Below are 19,322 nucleotides of genomic sequence, written 5' to 3' on the forward strand. Positions count from 1 at the left end.
CCAAACGTTTGATTTGTTTCTGTTAGTATCTGTGCTTTGTTTAACCACAGGATACTTTTTTCCCCAAATTTTACAGTCATCCTCCCAGACAATTATATTCTATATTATGTTATCTTTTACAGAGTATTGGATACAAGGATACAAGGATACAAGGATACAAGGATACAAAAGTGATAATTACTTTATTGAGTACACAATAGTTGTAATTCTGAAATAATTTAAGTTACACAATTCTAATTATTTATAAGTGTGTAGGGATAATTTAGAAATGTTATATATAATGCTAGTTTTAGAAAAATAGATAAATTGAGTTTGTATGGTTCAATCTTATTTTAAGGTCCTATAGCATTATGCACTTGCCAGTATTTGAGTGGAAATCTGGGCTCTTATAGTAGGCTGTATAATTTTCGTTCACAGAGAGAATTGAATGGATTGCTCTTGCTGTGGCAGTGAGTGTGGTAGGATCTAGAGTTTTGTTGGAGAGCAAACCGACTAGGTCAGTAATGTTTAGGGGATGGAAATTGCATTTTTCCCTAACTGAGGAGTAGAGCAAACAGTCAATCAATACGTGACTTTCGTCCTCAATAGGCTTGAGCCCTTTGCGGAAAAAGCAGTAGGTGCACCAACGTTCTTCTCTTGGTACAAGGGGGGTTTCGTATCTGCCCCTTTCGATGTAGAGGTTGTGGCAGCTGATACGAAACCTTGTCAGACTTTTTCGAACATCCGGTATTTTGATAATTCGTAGGTATGCCTCTGGTTCGAAATCATGTTTAATTAAGTTATAGAATTCTAGTTTTGGCGAGGAGGCCTTGGCAGCTTTCCAGGTATTCACGAATTCTTCCCTCATGTTATGACTGATTTGGGTGGAGAGCTTAGATTTTGAGGAAGATGAGGGGGTGAAGTTGTATTTGGTGAGAAGCTTTGAGATGTTGGTATACCAAGGAAGTCCCAACATGATTTGTTCGTGAAATGCAGCACAGAGTAGTTCGTTTTCAGTGTTTTCAAGGCGACTATAGTAATCTATTGCAAGTTTGCAGGCTTCAAAGAATAGAGGGTGGCGCCCGCTTTCGCCCCAGCAACCTATATTTGATGCTTTTGAATGTACAGACAAAGACCACTTGATAAACTTTAGGTGGAATTTTTCATAGTGGTCTTGTGCAATGTACTTCAGGGTATGCTGGGGGTTGGCTTTGTCATCTATTTTTGAAAGGTATCTCATGGTTTTTGAGTGGGGGCATAAGACTTGACAGCCATAAAGCAGGATTGGTTTTATTAAGGAGTCAAATAGAATATTAAGGGCACGGTGTGAGAGGGCATCCTTAACTATTTTGCCTTTGAGGCCATAGAGAGCACGGAGAGCCTTGGCCCTCAGCTCAGTATTTGCTGCTGTAAACGATCCATTTCTGTGGAATATTATGCCAAGATAGCAGTATTTATCGGTGTGCTGGATGGGCTGACCTCCCAATGTGAATGTTTCATAGGACTGCTTTCGTTTGGGAGGGCTGAATATTACAATCTTAGTTTTCTTAATATTTACTTCAAGGCCCATGGAGTTACAGAAATCAAATAGAATGTTGATATTGACTTGCAAGGCCTCGGGACTTAGAGCAAGAAGGACAAGATCGTCAGCCCACAGCAGATGTGATATCAGAACGTCAGCAAGAACTGGATAGTCACCAACAGATTTCAGGAGAGATGAAAAGTCATTAATGTAGATTTTAAAGAGGTCTGGCGATAGGGGGTGTCCTTGCTCCGTTCCTTTGCCAATATCAATTTTAGGCGACAAGAGTTTGGAAATTTTTATATGGGCAATAGAGTTTTTGTACATATCACTTAGGCAGTTGAAGAAGTTACCGGTTATTCCAAGGCATGTAATTTTGTGCAGAAGGAGGTCCCTACATACAGTGTCAAAGGCCTTTCTTAGATCAACAAAGCATGCATAAAGACGAGCCTTTTTAGCTTTTGTGTATTTGTCAATTACTGTCTTGAGGGTGAAAACGTGATCGTTAGTTTGGGCACCTTTCGAAAATCCAAGCTGTTCTTTTGGGTCAGGACAGTAGAGCTTTTTGAAGTGTAACAGACGTTCAAGTAAGATGCTAGAGAACAGCTTACCCATACAACTGCCAACTGCTATTGCTCTGTAATTGTCTGGGCTGAAGGGGTTGCCTGATTTATAGATAGGAGTGATAATACTGGTATGCCATGGATAGTAGCCTGAGACCAGAGAGTGGTTGAATGTTTTGAGGATGACTTGGAAACTAGTCTGGATATTTCTTGACATAGGACGAATATGCAGGGCTAATATAATAACATACTAAAAATAGATCAAAATCAAGCTTAAAAAAGTTTTTGTCAAGTTTAACAACAATAATATCTTCAGATTCACTACAAGGAACACAGGAAACACCTTTTCTTAAATCATTTTCAGCAAGAATGCAGACCCCTCCTGAGCGAGAATTTTTGCGGTTGCTATTAAAGGAAAGGTATCCTTCGATTTTAACCTGCTTCTTAGTTTCTTGGAGACATAGAATGTTTGCTTGTTTGAGGATTGTCAGAAATTCGTTATTTTCAAATTTGTTAGATCCGTCTCCTGTACTGTCCTGAATGTTCCAGGACATTACAGCGACTTGATCTCGTGAGGCTTGTTTGTTTTTGAATTTTAGAGTTATTCTAGCGCTCTGCAGTAGAGGGCTGCATTCTATGGGATCTCATACCAAAGGCACGATAAAGGCCAAGTTTTATGTTAACACAAAGTTTTTTTAGACCATACTCTGAGACATGAAGTTGGTCTTCCTTCAGTGGGTTAGGAGAGTCTTGGGATGACCCGGCAGCAGAGATGGCACGGGAAAAGTTTCCAGTGTTGTTTACAGTGAAGAGGCGCCGGTGTAAATCACTTAGTTCTCTTTGCGTGGAGACAAATTGGGTGATTTCCGAGACAAATTGTTTTGTTAAATCACTTAATGGGCCAGGAGTTGGAGTGGGCAGGGAGACGACAATCTTAGCACTGGAGCTAGAGAGGAGTGTGTCAATGGCTTTTTTTGCATCCTCGACTGCTTTATTTACAGGACGGTCTTTATATCTGTAATCATTTACTCCAAGCTGAAGAATGTAACAGTCAACCTCTGGTTGTTTAATCACATCTCTCATGTGTTTTCCGTTTAGGTCAGAATAGGAACCTACTTTCATTTTTTCAACCTTAAACCCAGAGGAGAAAGACTCTGCTATAAATCCGTTCATCTGGGAGTCATGAAGGAGGAGAACTTTTCTTGGTTTTCTGGTTTTTCTATGAGAGTCAGGGAATGTGCCATTTGACCTTCCACGGTTCTGGTTTTGAGCAGAGTGGGGCAAGGGCCTTTTGTTTGAGGGATTTGTATGGTCTTTGAGCTGGAGAGACTGCAGGCAGGCCTTAGAGTCCTCAACCTCGCTCTTAATAGCAGTGATATTAACTTCAAAGGCTTTGAGGGAGGTAGCAGTGTCTTGTTGTTTTGAGTTGATGCTGCTCATGATTTCTTCAAGCTTCTCGAGTCTCTTGTCCACAGTGTTCAGTTCGTTGGACAAATTAGGGGAGCTGGTGCTACCTTTTTGACTGGATTTATCGTCAGAACACAATACAAGAGTTTGCAGGGTGGTGTGTTGCAGACTAATTTTAGCTTGAAGATCAATAACAGAGTTTTCCATGGTTTGGAGGGAATGGGTGACGCAATCAGGCTCAGCTGAGGTGGAAGGAGGCTCAAGAAGAAGCACGCTAAGGCGTTTGTGGCATGCTTTCACAGCTTTCTTGAGTCGTTTCTTACAGTCAATGAGGGACCCTGAGTTTGAGCTGCCATGACGAGAAAGTTCGTTTTTCACCGTTTTTTCTTTCAATAAGTCAATGGCTTCTAACATGGCTTCCAAACTGAGAGGGAATGTCTCACTATTAGACACTGAAGTTTTACTGCTGGTCACGGAGGGAGAGCTTGATGCCAGAGGAGATCCAACTGGGGAGCTGTCCATGCTGTTGATTTGCGAGAGGCCAGATAGTGACAGAGAAGATCTACGTCTGTTGTGCAGCGACGGGGAGCTTACTGGTTCAGCTGTAGACTTGGGGGCAAGTACAGTTCGTGAGTACAGGTTCGCAAGTACAGGAGTGATAGGCATCTCAGTAAGAGGTGTAGATAAGGCGTTTCTTTCACGCAGGAAGCTGGAGCTGCAGGTCCTATAGGTCACTGATGTGCGTGCAGCAGTGATTGCATTGTCTTTGGGTATTTGGTGAGTGTACTTTTTCTGGAAATCAGTACCATGCATAACAAGAACTGAACCTTGGTCAAGTTTAATTGTGATGGCATTTCCAGAGTTCTTAGCCTCTCTGATGAGCATACAGCGTTGTTGTCCGAGTGACAGAGTAACAACAGGTTTTGAGAGGTCGACCTCTGGCTCATTATCGCTATGTTCTCCGCAAGAATCCCGACCTGTTCTGTACTGGTTGATCAGAAAGCAGTCAGAGGAACAATCGATGTTGTTGGGTTCAAAAAGATTTTCCACCATGTGCTGATATGCTGCAATAAGACGAGGACATTCTGACACTGAGTTGGCTTTCATCACGATTCCTGAGAATGCATAGTCAACAGGGCCGTACCATGATGACAGTCGTGGGAGATGCACTTGAGCCTGCTTGTGGATTGTGGTGTACTGTTTGAGGGCACCAGTGTTTTCGATTTCACAAGAGAACTGATCACACAATTGACTTGCGAAAACATCCTGGAAGAGACTGATACTGCAGCCAGAGTCAGGGTTGCTAAGCAAGTAGCGTCCAGGGGTTGTGATGGTAATAGGTCTTGTGAAGTCAATGACATTTCCAGCAGAAGGAGAGGAATTGTTTCTCGATCTGGTAGATCGAGGGTTGTCTTCAGTAATAGTTGTGTCTTGCATGAAGAGAAAATGGTAGGGAGCACATGATGAGATTGGGGCCAGGACACCATCGAACCAACCAACAGCCTGAAAGTAAGATGATGAGAGTAACACAGTTTTGACGTGAATGAGTGGTATCATGGGGAAAGATAGATTGATCAAGAAGAATAAACAGAGAGAATTTTCGAAAGCAAAAAACCTAAATATATGAGTGTATAGTGAGTATGTTGTAGTGATGTTTTGGGTGACTGGGAGGGAGGGGAAGAGGCAGGGGAGCGGGGTGGACTGCAGTGTCCCAAAGGGGAAGAATAGAGGTTATTTAATATGTCTATAGCAGGTTGGGCATGGGATAAGAGTACAATGTATAAAGGAAGGGGAGTGGAGGGTTAAGGGAAGGGTTGGGCTAGATAGGGTGTCTATAGCAAATTATTGATATAGAATATAGATACAAGTACACAATAAAATACCACAACACTACTATATAAAATACCTCTATTCAAGGATGTCCATGCAGTCCAGAGTACCCGCAACAGGTAGAGGGAGGGAGGGGCTGGGTTAGGGTGGGGCAGGGTAGTGAGAAGAGTGTAAGAGTGTTTGTGTCATGGTGATGGAGATACTGTGCAGATGTGACATGGATCTAAAGAGAACTCATCTTATTTTCAAGGCTGATAGCCAGTCTTCTGATGCCACTGGCCCCCAGAGCTCACATGCACCCCATTACCAAGTCGTTTACAGCTGCATATCTTGTTGCGGGTACTCTAGACTTCCATGGTACATCCTCAAACTCAAATTATTTGTTATATAGTAGTGTTGTATAGCTCATCTAAATGGGCCAAGTTGTGTAAAAATCTCAAATTTAATAAATAACATTTTCTAATTGATGTATAGCCAAGACGAGTTCGTTAGTGTTCTCCTTGGTAATTTCATGTTTAATTCCTCTTTAATTCCTCTTTAATTCCTCTTTAATTCCTCTTTAATTCCTCTTTAATTCCTCTTTAATTCCTCTTTAATTCCGTGTGTTATTGTCTGTCTCTCTTGACCCCACCTTAAAGAAACACCGGTTACTGCTAGTGTTAGTAATTTCACACAATGGGAGTCAAGAGGCCTATTTCATCAACCATCTAGTCTGTTAGCACTTGTTTTGGTCAACGGAACAACACAAGTGAAATATGATTCTTTGTTTCTGTTATCAGTGCTTGCTTTTACCTGAGGACCCCAGGCTATTATGTTCATTAATAGAGATTAGGCGGAATGACAGGCTGAGCGCGGCCCAGTTAGTGCGATTCTTTCAATTTTGCCTAGGTCTAACTTCCATATCAGTTCATATCGCCTTTGTGTGTTGTGCACTTGTGCCGTTCTTTTATGATATTCAACGATCATTCTGTGGTCTATAGTTCATAATTCGTTCTTTATCTATCCGTCTGCCAATCAAATGTTTTTGTAGTTTGTACAGTGTTGGTGGACAAGTTTTTAGCGTAGGTGTAAAATGATTTGAACGTTTAATATATCTGTTATTGCATCCGGATCACGTATACTTTCAACTTTTACTTTTATGACGAAGCCTCTTGTAGTGAAGGTTTGATCTCAGAGTCAACTAAACCATAAACAGTCTTCTAAGAATAATTAGTTAAAATATAGCTTCACTTATTTGTACTGGTTCCGGCTATCTCGTGTGTTTTAAGTTTCAAATCCCCGTGTTCTGTTCTCAGGAAGCTGCCGTTAAATATTTTGTCTCGGAATTTAATAAACTTCATCTTTCAGTCGTACAATCCACAATATATTTCGATAGTGATACTGACTCTGAGATATATGCTGAGAGCTCGCATTATTTCTTACTATCTAGTACCTGATTATATATTGATATTTACCTGGGATAGGACAGGCTTATGTGACCACTGACACAATTTATATCGTGTAATATCATAACTTTAGAAATCCTTGTATATCCCCTTGCCTGTTCTTTGTCACAAATTTTAGGCAAACAACTGTTTAATCCAAATTTATTGTTTCGAATTCGAATTTGCCACTCTTGCAACTCCTGTAACTCATAAATTTAATGAGGGACACCTGCCAATTTATCAATATCGATAAAAAAATATAACATTTGTTTGCTCGCATTATTTCTTAAGTTCTTTATCTTACTATCTCATGCCTGATTATAGACTTTGCCACCTAATAGTCCTGTTTTTTACACCTGTTGTTTTTGTACGGCGCCACCGTAAAGTTTTCCACCGTAGAGTCTTACGCCATAGATTCCCAGACCCACTTACATTCACCGTGTAGATCTCCTGTAAGACTAAGACTAAGAGTAAGAACATTTTAAACTCTGTTACCATTGAGACAGTTTCAAGTAGAACGAGTCACCGTGTAAAATAAACCGTACTATTATAGCTGATCATTGGCTGTTTATGACATAGAATACTATTCACCGACGTTTTTAGCAAACTGCGATTGTCATGACTACCTCAGTACCTCTCGATCCTCGTTATAATTAACATTATTATCTTGCTATACGTGGTGTTGGCTTTTATTTTCCGTTTCACTTTTGCAATTTCATCTATTTTGTCTTGGTCTAACTAGTGTGCTATCGTATCATGCTATCGTACCATGTTAGTTTACAATGCTTTTAGTCATTAGTGTCGCTCTTTTGTGATATTTAATGATCAATCTGCAGCACTTAGTTCTCTATTCATCCATCTGCGAAGAACATATTAGCTCACTTTTGATTATTTGAACCTTTGGTTATTGGTACATCTGTCAGTGTCAATGCAATCACGTCTACGATTTACTTTATAACGAAGCATCCTTCATCCTAGTTATCATAGACATTAGACATGGAGTAAATTAAACTGACTCTACTAACAATCAGGTAAAATATGACTTTACGTATTTGCACTGGTCCCAGTTATTTCGTGTGTTTTAAGTAGCACATCCCTGTTTTCTGTTCTCTGACCGATAGACTTAATAAATCAATGTGTGATTATTGTTTAAGAAAGTTGCCGGTAAATATCTTTTATCGGAAAGCCTGATCATTAAGTTGCACTATATATATAGATAGTGTTACTGATTCTGAGAAAGAATAAGGCATAGAGCTAGCATTATTTCTCATTACCTCATACCTGATTAGGTTGACATTCACCCGGGACCTTAGTCGTGCTCAATGCTCTTTGACACAATTTATATGGTGTCATGTCATGGTGTCATAGGATATTGGTAATTTCTTTATTGAAAGTCTCGCATTGTCGTCCTCATTTTGGCTTCATCTATCCATCTTAAACTGCCAAATATAAAATCATGGAGTTTAACATGCAATTGCGTACACACTTAAAAATTCTCGTTAATCCTCACATCTGTTCTTTTTCTCAAATTCTAGGCGAACAACTGTTTAATTCAAACTACTGTTCAATCGAAATCGAAATTTTAATTTCACATTCTTATTTGCCATTTCATGTTAGATATAATATAAGTAGCAGTGGACGATTTCCGTTACCTCAGCTCTGTAGTCTGTAATGTACTCTGCCAATTGCAACACTTGACTAAATTTATTTTATATAATTATACTGTTTGACACTTTTATATAATTTGCTATTTTAATTCTTGAAACTGTTGTAAATCTTGTTACTTTGTTACCCTTACGTATGCTATTTATGACAATCTTCTACGGTAAAATCGTTATTATCACTCCAAGCCTTACTTGGTAACACTGTCCAACCTTCTTCTTCATATTACTACAAAGCTGTCCTCAATAACATAATATAGTTTTCGTCAGTCTCACTCAGAACATTTTTCTCAGGTACACATTTGTTTACACTCATTCTCAATGTTTGGCCCTTAAATCTTCCCCTGTACATTCAACAAATATATCCCGAATAAGGTGTCCACTATATAGTTACATAATATTATGTTGTGATCAATGATCGCGTTGTTTATCGTGAGTTGGCACTTGATGAATGTATAGTAGTGGGCCAATCAGGTTTATCAGCGTCTTTATCAACGCACTGTTCATTATTATTCTACCCTGATTCCGGATTCGCTATATAAGGATTGAATGGAAAAAAGGCAACCGCCCTGTGTAAACTATTTGAGCTCAATTAAAATGTAATAGCGTGTACATGGTTAATACTTATAGAATGGTGACTGGTGAGTGTGATAGCTCCTTCCGCATAATATAAGATGAATCTGAATATTTCAAACTCTGGTTACCACGGAGACAGTCTCAAGTAGAACATACACGAGTTGCCGTGTCAAATTAACCATAATAATTCAGTACCATTATCATTAGCGGTTTATGACGTAGCTTATATCAGCAGCGATGTTTTTACTGCTAGCTTTATTGTTTTCAGTTGTCTCATTTATTTCAAAGGTACCGTACGCGTACCGGCCTTAACTTGTCTTTAACTATAAATTTAACGATATACGCAGTCATTTTAGATGTAACTGCACATGCTGCCATGCTGGTGAGAGTATAAAGATGTAACAAGCTTCGACGGTAAAATCGTTATAATCACTCTAAACCCAGCCCAACTTGGCTATACTGTCTAACCTTCTCCTTCATATTAATATATAACTGCGAAGCTGTCCTCAACAACATGATATAGTTTCCTCTGTCTCACTGAGAAATTTTTCTAGGTAAATTACATAGCCTTCCTTGCTATATGATATAATTTATCGTGAGTTGGTACTTTATACATGTATAGGGTGTAGTGGTCCAAAAGTCAGTGGGTATATGTTGGCCTCAATTGCTCCGCCGTGTTTTACATTTGAGAACTGTAGCTTTGCAGATGTAATGCCATATAACTGTTTTTACCATGGTAAATGGTTCGACGAGATTCCGTCGTCGAAATTTATGGTTTTGCATATTTGCACAGTGGAACTATCAGGTTTATTAAGTATCAACGTCTTTATCAACGCAGCTGCGCATAATTATTCTACTTAGTTTAACTCTCTTTCTATTTTAGCTGAATTCCATTCCCTCCCTCTTCGAGATGATTGCTTCCGTCAATTGCGAAGGACTCGCTCAAGGTAAGAAATTGACTCTCACGTATTTTTATAAGTTCAGATTAATCGTTTTAGCGATATAATATAATACTAAGACAAAAGTTCCGATTTTATGCGAATATTCAATTTATTTGTTTAGAGTTTGCCATGAATAAGTATTAAGTATTTGTTAATGTGGCGGCTAGAATAACTAGATTAGCCATCTTGAGCTATGATTTATCATGAAATACTTACAATTTCGACAGTTGCTTTTTAAACCTTAACTCGATAATTTTAGATAGAGAGATAATATTAAGACGAGCGGATCGATAAATCGAAGAATTAATTCATAAACTCGATTGTGTTTCATATAGTTTCATCTGCAAGATGGTAGACTTCTTCACTTCTCAGTTCTCAAAGCTCGACGATCTTCATATTATATTATACTTATAGGATAAAGGTTGTTATTTTATTTTTTAAATTAAGTACATTCATTTAACAATTCACTTTATTTGATAGCTTCTTTTGATTAACCCCTCCAAGCTCGATATTATATTTTATCATTAATATTATCTGCCATTTGTTCAATTAGTTACATTTCCAGGGTCAAATTACAGATAGTAATTGAGAGCGGCTTTAGAAATCAGGGAACGTGACCTATACATAGCATAGATTATCTCTTAATCAGGTAACATGTTAAATTGAGGGTAATTGTTACAATCTCTTAATGTGTACGGCAGATTATATCGTTAGTCATAACAAATATTTGTCCACCTACATGTTTACAATTGGCCCTTACTCACACATATAACCAATACTCCACACTTTCCTGTTACTGGCGACCCCAGGCTATAATTATCATTAACATAGACATTCGGTGAAATGAAAGGCTGGGCGCCACCCAGTCTGAGGGTTACTGTGCCCAGTAACTCCACCGTCTACACGTGCGCGCGGCTCTAACCGTGCTTCAATCGAAGCAATGCTAATTATAGTGGTTACACTCACAGTCACACACACACACACAGAATAGTAAACCTAAGAGTTCATGAATCCGATATTTTGGAACAGTAAGACAGAATTGAGACAAATTTGGAACAGGCTTTTGGGGCAGTAGTTATGCCTGGACTGACTTAAAATTGATCTGGTATAAGGGGCATGGGAACTAACATGTTCAGTCACTGATCAGAAGTGCCAAATGATCCCCTGGTTCATGAAATGAACGAAATGAACAAAAATGAACTTTCCATAAAATCGCCTGAAATGAGTTGAAATCAATCAGAATCGATTGGTATTGATACTAGGAGTATTCCTGAAAAGTTTGGAGGCTCTAGCATGCTCAGAAAGGGCTCTAAGGGCAATGTCCCATTTTGGTTTCAGAGTAGTTGAGATTTTGGAACTGGATTGAGACAAATTTGGAACAGGCTTTTGGGCAGTAGTTATGCCTGGACTGACTTAAAATTGATCTGTTATGGTAGAGGGGCAATGGGCATGTGAACTAACATGTTCAGTCTCTCAGAAGTGCCAAATAATCCCTTGGTTCATGAAATGAACGAAATGAATAAAAATGAACTTGATCCTAAAATCGTTGTAATCACTCTAACATCTAAACCCAGCCCAACTTGGCAACACTGTCCAACCTTCTCCTTCATATATGATATAATTGCATAATTCTCCTTAGTAACCCGTCCCCGTCGCCATAGTTACAGACGTAAACAGGACATGAGTGGAATATCGTTCATAAAAGGCTATAAGCAAGCATACTAACTAATCCGCTTTACCAAGGTGTGTCATATAATGTACATACAATTATTTACACGCAATATTTGGCGCTTAAATCTGCCCCGTACATTCAACAACTATATTCCGGGCGAATAAGGTGTCCACTTCATAGTTAAATATTGTGATCATTTAGTCGCGTTGTTTATCGTGAGTTGGTACTTGATGAATGTATATAATAAGGGCGGGCCAAACATCAGTTGGTATACGTTGGCCTCAATAGCTCCGCCGTGTTTTACATTTTACTGTAGCTTTGCAGATGGCATATAACTGTATTTACTATGGTTCGACGAGATTCCGTCGTCAAAATGTATGTTTTTGCATATTTGTACAGTGGAACAATCAGGTTTATCAACTATCAACGTCTTTATCAACGCATTATTATTCTACTCAGTTTAACCCTCTTTCTATTTCAGCTGAATTCTGTTCAACGAGTACAGTAGACACAAGACAACCTCAAGAAAGCTTCTAGACTACTCCGCTTACTGTCACAACACTATGTAAGTTCATAATTTTACGAATTTAAGAATTATAACACATTTCTTTCTTATTTAAATACCTGAACCTTTTTCTATTGAAATCTTCTATATTAATCAATTGTATTATATTTATATAATATACAGTGCAGTATACACTATACATTACACAAATATGTTAACTCAAGGTAGTAATCAAGTTTTAATTTATGGACCGAACTGAAAATGTATCAAAGGTAAACAAAGGATCCATACCCCTGTTGCCAGAAATAGACTTTAATAACACTGTAAAAAACGTACTGTGCAGAATTTGGGCTCAACGTATTTGAGCATACAAGATTTAATATATTATTTGAACTTAATCTAAAATCCTCAATCTAAATAGTTTCTCCAAAATGTCTTATTTAATTAATTACCATTAAGTAAGTATACATTCAATTTGAACATATGATTTATAATATATCCAAACAAATGTGTAATTCACCGGTTGACTCATGATTAGGTCTCCGCTATTTTGCGATAAACGAAAATTGAGACGAGGTTACTTAAAATATATCGTTAGTTATAACTAGTATGTCCCTCTTCACCCTGTCACTCAGTCCTGGCACGATTCCTTCAATATCTTCCAAATTAAAAATATGTCCGCATTCATTTGTGAGAAGTTTAATGACTCCTTCCGTGAGTTCACAGTCCAGAAAGGGTCTGTTGTCACTATAGGACGTCAGCTGGCATGCTAACGCTTTTGCAAAGAACTCCCTATCTTCTTTCGTCACTGTGCGTCTAGGTTCTGGAAATATTATGACTGATATTGCTGATTCTTCACCACTCGCAGGAGCACAAAGTTAAATTGTTGTTGTTGTTATCATTACTTTTCGATAAAAGCAAAAAAGCACAGTTTAGGCATGAACGTTACAAATATTACATGTGATTTAAAACATTCGGTACTAAGTACTCAGTACTCACGCATGTCTACATCCGACCTCCTCTGCTTGTTATTCCGTTCCCGGAGTCTTTGAATGAGTGGGTCTTGGGAAGGTCTGCAAACATCGCAGCAAGTATCGTTATAAACGTTGTCATGCAGCTTGAGTACCCCTGATGACATTTATGTCATCGCATTGAAATGGCTAAAATTTGTGATTTCAAATGCCGTTGGAGAACTTAAAGTATTTGCCAACTAATAAAGGATATTGAATTACTTTTTCAATTGTAGGACTACGTGGAGCTGTTTTACCTTTAAAGGTACCAGAAAGTATTATCCTACGGCAAGTTCCATTCTGGTCGCGGTACATAAGACACTCTCCGTCCATATCCCTGGTCTTGTTGTGCGTAAATACAATACATATCGCCTTTAGATTTGCACTTCTCCCAGCCCGACCTGAGATTAAAAAGCAACGTTTAAGACAATTAAGCTCGTTAAACCTTTAATAGAGGTATATGTGCAGAGCGCTCTATAAAATTATTACAAATAACTTAATTGTTTCACATTACCCACCAATCATCTGGATGAAATCCTCTGCCGTACGAGCCATTTTCGAATGGATGACGTATTGGATCCCTAAAGAATATACATTTTTATCAAATTTACTATTAACCGTGTTTAACACAGAGAATCCATTTGTTTGAAATAGACTGTTTAAAGGTGTTTAAAATAGTCTTCGATATACTTGGTGCCAAACATAGTACATACCTGCTGCATCAAATCCCATAGATAAGGCACTTGTAGCTATGACGAATTTGATACGCCCATTGATATTCATTAGATCAGCCGCTATTTCTTCCTGTTTACTGTCTGGTATCTGGGAGTGAAATACTTCAACAAGACTAATTTTCCTCGGATCCTTTTTGAGTGCCTGAAATTAAGAAAATGTCACTGGTAATTGGTAAATAATGAGTTCCGTACACAGTTAACTTTAGTTAAGTCGGTAGATGGTTTAAATGCTGATAACCCGGCACAAAAAGAAATTTTTAAACAACAGTTTAACAAGTTTAAGTATGAACAAGTTAAATGGTTATGTCAGTCTTCAATATTTTATATCCCATATAAGCTAAACATGTGGCCATAAAATGAATTATTTAAGTATGTGCACAATCAATCATATTAATTGTATATATGCTGGCAAATAACCATTTTTACCTGCATGAATTCTAAATATCTATATCCGCAGTCAACCAACGAGTTTTCGAAGATTATCACCCTGGGACACTCTTCTGCTTCATTCTCAAGTAAGGACACCAGTGGTACTATGTCTAGCTTTCCCGGGATATTAATTAAAGAAATCCTGCTATTAACAGGATTTTGCGAGATTCTCATCAACTGATGCAACATTACAGAAAGTGTCACATATGCTCTAGTTCTTTCTAAATGTTAAAGCAGAGAAATCTGGCTATATAATATATTTATCAAATAAATGTGGGGGGGGGTCCAACCCGATGTCCGATATGAGGGTTGATGAGGCCAAAATCGGAATCGGAAAAATCGGAAAAATCGGAAAATTGAGAAATTTTAGAGAATCGATCTCTAAAACCTCTCAGAAGTGATATAATTCAACCAGAACCCCTACATATGCTATATTGTTATGAGAAAACGAACTAATTGGACATTCCAATAGTATGTTTTATGTGTTTTTCCACTGCAGGGGCTAGTATGCTCACTACTAGTTGGAGTTGTCATGTACTCCCAGACCCGAGTGCTTTGGCCTCTTGACGTGAGATCGATTGTTTCTGCTCATTAATTTTATTCCTGTTACTTGTTATTATGTATTAGTACAACACTAGGTACCGGGTTATATTTTGTGGTCCGGTCTTTAAACATACCATAATATCACTAGTACACTGCACCTTAAATGTATAGTCAAGTACATTTGTATCGTAACACATGCTTGGCTGGGGGATCATGTTTTGTGTCCGTTCGGTACCCTGTATTTTCAAAACGGACAAAAAGTAGGGCGGACAAAAACGGACAAAAACAGACAAAACATTTAGATGTCCTCCTCCTCCTCCTCCTAAGTCTTCCTCCTCCTGAGTCCTTCTCCTCCTCAGTCCTCTTCAGTCCTCTTCCTGACTCCTCGTCCTCGTCCTTCTCCTCAGTCCTCCTCACCTTCCTCCTCAATCCCCTTCTCCTCCTCAGTCCTACTCCCAGTCCTCCTCCTTCTCCTTCTCCTTCTCCTTCTTCTTCTCCTCCTCCTCATCCTCATTTCTCCTCCTGATCCTCCTTCTCCTTCTCCTTCTTCTTCTCCTCCTCCTCATCCTCATTTCTCCTCCTGATCCTCCTTCTCCTCCCCATCAGTCCTCCTCAGTCCTCCTCATAGTCGTCGTCCTCCTCCTGAGTCCTTCTCATCCTCCTCCACCTCCTGAGTCCACCTCCTGAGTCCTCCTCCTGAGTCCTCATCCTCCTCCTCAGTCATCATCCTCATCATCCTCCTCTTCAGTCTTCCTCCTGAGTCCTCCTCCTCGTCCTCCTCCACCTCCTCATTCCCCTCCTTATCCTCCTCCTCTTCAGTCCTCCTCATCCTCCTCCTCGTTCTCCTCCTTATCCTCCTCCTCCTCAGTCCTCCTCCTCATCCTCCTCCTCCTTCTCCTCTTCCTTCTCCTCCTAATCAGTCCTCCTCCTCAGTCGTCCTCCTCCTCTTCATTAGCCCTTGTCCTCATCCTCCTAGTCCTCGTCCTTAGTCCTCGTCCACATCCTCCTCAGTCTTCCTCCTCAGTCCTCCTCGTCCTCATCAGTCTCATCCTCCTCATCCTCCTCCCCAATTTCTAGGAGTGACCTTGGACAGCAAACTCAACTTCAATGAACATATCATCAACACCACCAAAAAAGCCACGGCATCCCTCATGCAATGTCGAAGAGCTGTCGGCCCCACATGGGGTATGAGCCCCAAAACATGCAAATGGATGTACACGGCTGTCATCCGTCCAATCCTATCCTACTGCTGTAGTATATGGATCAGGGCCACTCAAACGGACTATAACGCGAAGAAACTCAAACGTGTTCAGGCATTGGCACTCACAATGATGTCTGGTGCCATGCCAAGCACACCTTTTATCGCATTGAATCACCTCACCGACACTTCTGACATCATACTGTTCCTGCAAGGCGAAGCAGCAAAGGGTGCGGCCAGGCTACAAGCTTATGGCAGCCTCACTCTTGAAACTATCGCCTTCAGGAAGGGAACTATCAAAAATCATACCACTATCAACAAACAATTCATGGCAGACCTCATTATCCCACCTAGAGCAACGAGAGACCTAACAACACCAACCATGATGCTGGGACGGCACTTCACCGTCACAACTCCTGGAGCCGATACCACTGAATATAGGAATTCACTTCAAAACACCATTGACAACATTACCAGTGAAACGATCACCTGCTACACTGACGGGTCACTCACAGACTCAGGATGCGGGGCTGGCTATATCATCACAACTGACAACAATAACACCACCCTTGAAGAAAGATCATTCAAGCTCCCTGATTATTGCACTGTTTACCAAACAGAGCTCTCCGCCATCATTGAAGCTTGCAAATATCTCTCTACCTATACCAACACACATATCATCATATGGTCTGACAGTCTCTCATCTATACAAGCTATCTCTGCGCTTTCAACGCGGAGTATAACTACAAGAGACTGTTACGACTCTCTTAATGCACTCGGAACCAACAACACGCTAGAGATACGATGGATTGCAGCACACATCGGATTGTGGGGGAACGAAAAAGCAGATGAGCTGGCCAAGCTTGGTACAACCAGTGAATCCACTTTGAAGTGTCCAATTCCACAATCCTACATCAAGCGTCAAATCGACAACAAAGTCAATAGACTGAATCAGGAAACTTGGTTAACTGACGGTCCCAGACACACCAAACTGACACTCGGCCACAAGCATGCCAAAATCATCAAAAACCTCAACACTACACTCAGCAAAAACAGACAAGATTACAGAACTGCAGTTCACCTCATCACGGGTCACTGCGGCTTAAACAAACACCTTCACACCATTTGCAAATCAAACACCAGTGCTTGTCCTATGTGCGGCGACGGAGAGGAAACTGTCTCACACTTCCTTGGACAGTGTCCAGCAATTGCCCAAATTAGAGGTCAATATTTCCAGGACTACTACCTCTCTGTCAATGACATATTCGACAACCAACACATCACCACAATTGTCAATTTCGCAAACCGCACCAAACGCTTAATTGTGCCGGAAGAGCTGGATCAGACCGGGGTGACTTAAAGTATTATCTCATATGCTGTCTCGTCTCGTTTTACTTTTCCAAACCCAGCTGGCATTTAAGCGTATCATTTTGACTCATATATCATCTTACACCATCCTCCACCAATCACTCTGATTTCACCGGCAACCTTCCCCAAGGTTGCCACACCCCAGAGGTAGGCAGAGCATCTCAATGCTATCCTCTCGTGGGCTATCTTGGCCCAGCCTCTCTTAAAAAAAAAAAAAAATCCTCCTCCCCAAGGCCCAAGTCCTCCTCTTCCTCAGTCCTCCCCCAGTCCTCCTTCTCATCCTCCTCATCCTCTTCAGTCCTCATCTTGTTCCTCCTCAGTCCTCCTCTTCCTCCTACTCGTCAGTCCTCCTCCGCAGTCCTTCTCCTCAGTCCTCCTCCTCCGCAGTCCTTCTCCTCCTCGTCAGTCTTCCTCCTCACCAGTCCTCCTTCTCCTTCTTCTCCTCCTACTCCTAAGTCCTCCTCCTCCTCCTCCTCAGTCCTCCTCCTCCCTCTCATCCTTTTCCTCCTTCTCCTCCTTCTCCTCCTACTCCTAAGTCATCCTCCTGCTCCTCAGTCCTCCCCCAGTCCTCCTCCTCATCAGTCCTTCCCCAGTCCTCCTTCTCCTCCTCCTCATCCTCAGTCCTCCTCCTCATCATCCTCCTCAGTCCTCCTCCTCCTCAGTCCTCCCTAAGTCCTCCTCTTCCTCAGTCCTCCCCAGTCCTCCTTCTCCTCCTCATCCCCTCAGTCCTCCTCCTCAGTCCTCCTCGTCCTTAGTCCTCCCCCAGTCCTCCTTCTCCTCATCCTCAGTCCTCCTCCTCAGTCCTCGTCCTTCTCCTTTTTAACAGTCCTCCTCCTCAGTCTTCCTCCTCGTCCTCGCTCTCGTCCTCCTCCTTCTCCTCCTTCTCGTCTTCCTCCACCAATCCTGCTCCTCTTCCTCAGTCCTCCCTCTCCTCTTCAGTCCTCTTCCTCCTCAGTCCTTCTCGGTCCTCCTCTTTCTCCTCAGTCTTCCTCCTTCTCCTCCTCCTCCTCAGTTCTCTTCCTCATCCTCCTCCTTCTTCTCTTCCTTCTCCTCCTAATCAGTCCTCCTCCTAATCAGTCCTCCTCCTCAGTCGTCCTCCTCCTCGTCCTTAGTCCTCGTCCTCATCGTCCTTAGTCCTCGTCCTCATCCTCCTAGTCCTCGTCCTTAGTCCTCGTCCTCATCCTCCTAGTGCTCGTCCTGGTCCTCCTCAGTCTTCCTCCTCTGTCCTCCTCAGTCCTCCTTCTCCTCAGTCCTCCTCCTCCTCATCAGTTTACACAATTTATTGTTACTAAAATGTTTTTAAACGCATTTGAGTCTGTAACATATTGACATGTTACTGTTACTGACTCAAAATGTGCTCGAGAATTTTTTTGTTTAATAGAGTTTTACTCTCCAGTACTATGGAAAAGTTGTTACATGATAAATAAAGATTTTGATAAATAAAGTGATTTTCATCCCTTTTAATGTTATTGAAAATTGTGTAGACTATTCTTTGTATCTAACTGAGGATTGGAAGTTTGAGAAAGGACCAGTCATTAACCGTGCTACCCATTTCTGCAGATAGCCTGTTACAAATTGTGGAGACAAATTGTGGAGACAATTTAAATCAAAAGTTACTAAAGCGTTCGCTATTTGTTACGATTGTTATTACCAACCGTACCTCTTTCAATTGTGGACCGGGGTGGATGTTTCTGTCAAACAAGAGTTGATTCGACATTGTGTTGTTTTTCGGACGAAACGATTCTTGTTTGGAACAAGATACCATTTTGGAGTTCTGGGACCACCACCAATCGATTTCTTGTCATATTTGAGTACAGTAATAGCTACCTATATCGCCTAGAAACCTCAGAGGGAAGATTTAAATTTTCCCGATTTTTCCGATATGAGGGTTGATGAGGCCAAAATCGGGATCGGAATGATCGGAATTGATCGGGTTGGACCCCCCCCAATGTGTAATAAC

General features: G+C 40.6%; 2 protein-coding genes and 1 long non-coding RNA gene across 5 annotated transcripts in view; 1 reads left to right on the plus strand and 2 right to left on the minus strand.

Annotated features, from left to right (window-relative positions):
* The window catches only part of LOC134824548 (epithelial splicing regulatory protein 2-like), a 49,602-nt gene extending 43,911 nt beyond the window's left edge, over positions 1-5,691 (minus strand). Inside the window, exon 1 of the mRNA XM_063836458.1 lies at positions 5,671-5,691. The gene's annotated coding sequence lies outside the window, so the exon portion shown is untranslated. The remainder of the gene's footprint in view (positions 1-5,670) is intronic.
* Positions 1-19,322, plus strand: part of LOC134824578 (uncharacterized) — a 93,085-nt gene that overhangs the window by 69,692 nt on the left and 4,071 nt on the right. Inside the window, exons 1-5 of one of the 3 annotated variants that reach the window (XR_010161435.1) lie at positions 9,460-9,909; positions 10,163-10,324; positions 10,469-10,552; positions 12,057-12,140; positions 14,282-14,339. This is a non-coding gene — a long non-coding RNA (uncharacterized LOC134824578). Of the gene's footprint in view, positions 1-9,458; positions 9,910-10,162; positions 10,553-12,056; positions 12,141-14,281; positions 14,340-19,322 lie in introns of those variants that run through there. The other 2 variants (XR_010161439.1, XR_010161434.1) reach the window with 2 other exon arrangements.
* On the minus strand, positions 11,794-14,322 carry LOC134824567 (recQ-like DNA helicase BLM). The gene is made up of 6 exons (XM_063836480.1): positions 14,251-14,322; positions 13,804-13,966; positions 13,609-13,671; positions 13,348-13,491; positions 13,080-13,208; positions 11,794-12,903 (listed from the first exon to the last, which is right to left on the minus strand). The coding sequence occupies exons 1-6, from the start codon at positions 14,254-14,256 to the stop codon at positions 12,662-12,664; spliced, it is 747 nt and encodes a 248-aa protein (XP_063692550.1). The 5' UTR covers positions 14,257-14,322; the 3' UTR covers positions 11,794-12,661.

This window comes from Bolinopsis microptera, chromosome 1 (genome assembly GCF_026151205.1).
Source record: "Bolinopsis microptera isolate Bmic1 chromosome 1, MBARI_Bmic_1.0, whole genome shotgun sequence".
NCBI lineage: Eukaryota > Metazoa > Ctenophora > Tentaculata > Lobata > Bolinopsidae > Bolinopsis > Bolinopsis microptera.

Bases quoted from the DNA above. Each gene is read 5' to 3' on its own strand.
- LOC134824567 (XM_063836480.1), bottom strand. The intron at 13,672-13,803 runs GTATGTACTATG...TATATTCTTTAG, and splicing joins TATGGGATTTGATGCAGCAG to GGATCCAATACGTCATCCAT. The intron at 13,492-13,608 runs GTGGGTAATGTG...TTTTAATCTCAG, and splicing joins GGATTTCATCCAGATGATTG to GTCGGGCTGGGAGAAGTGCA.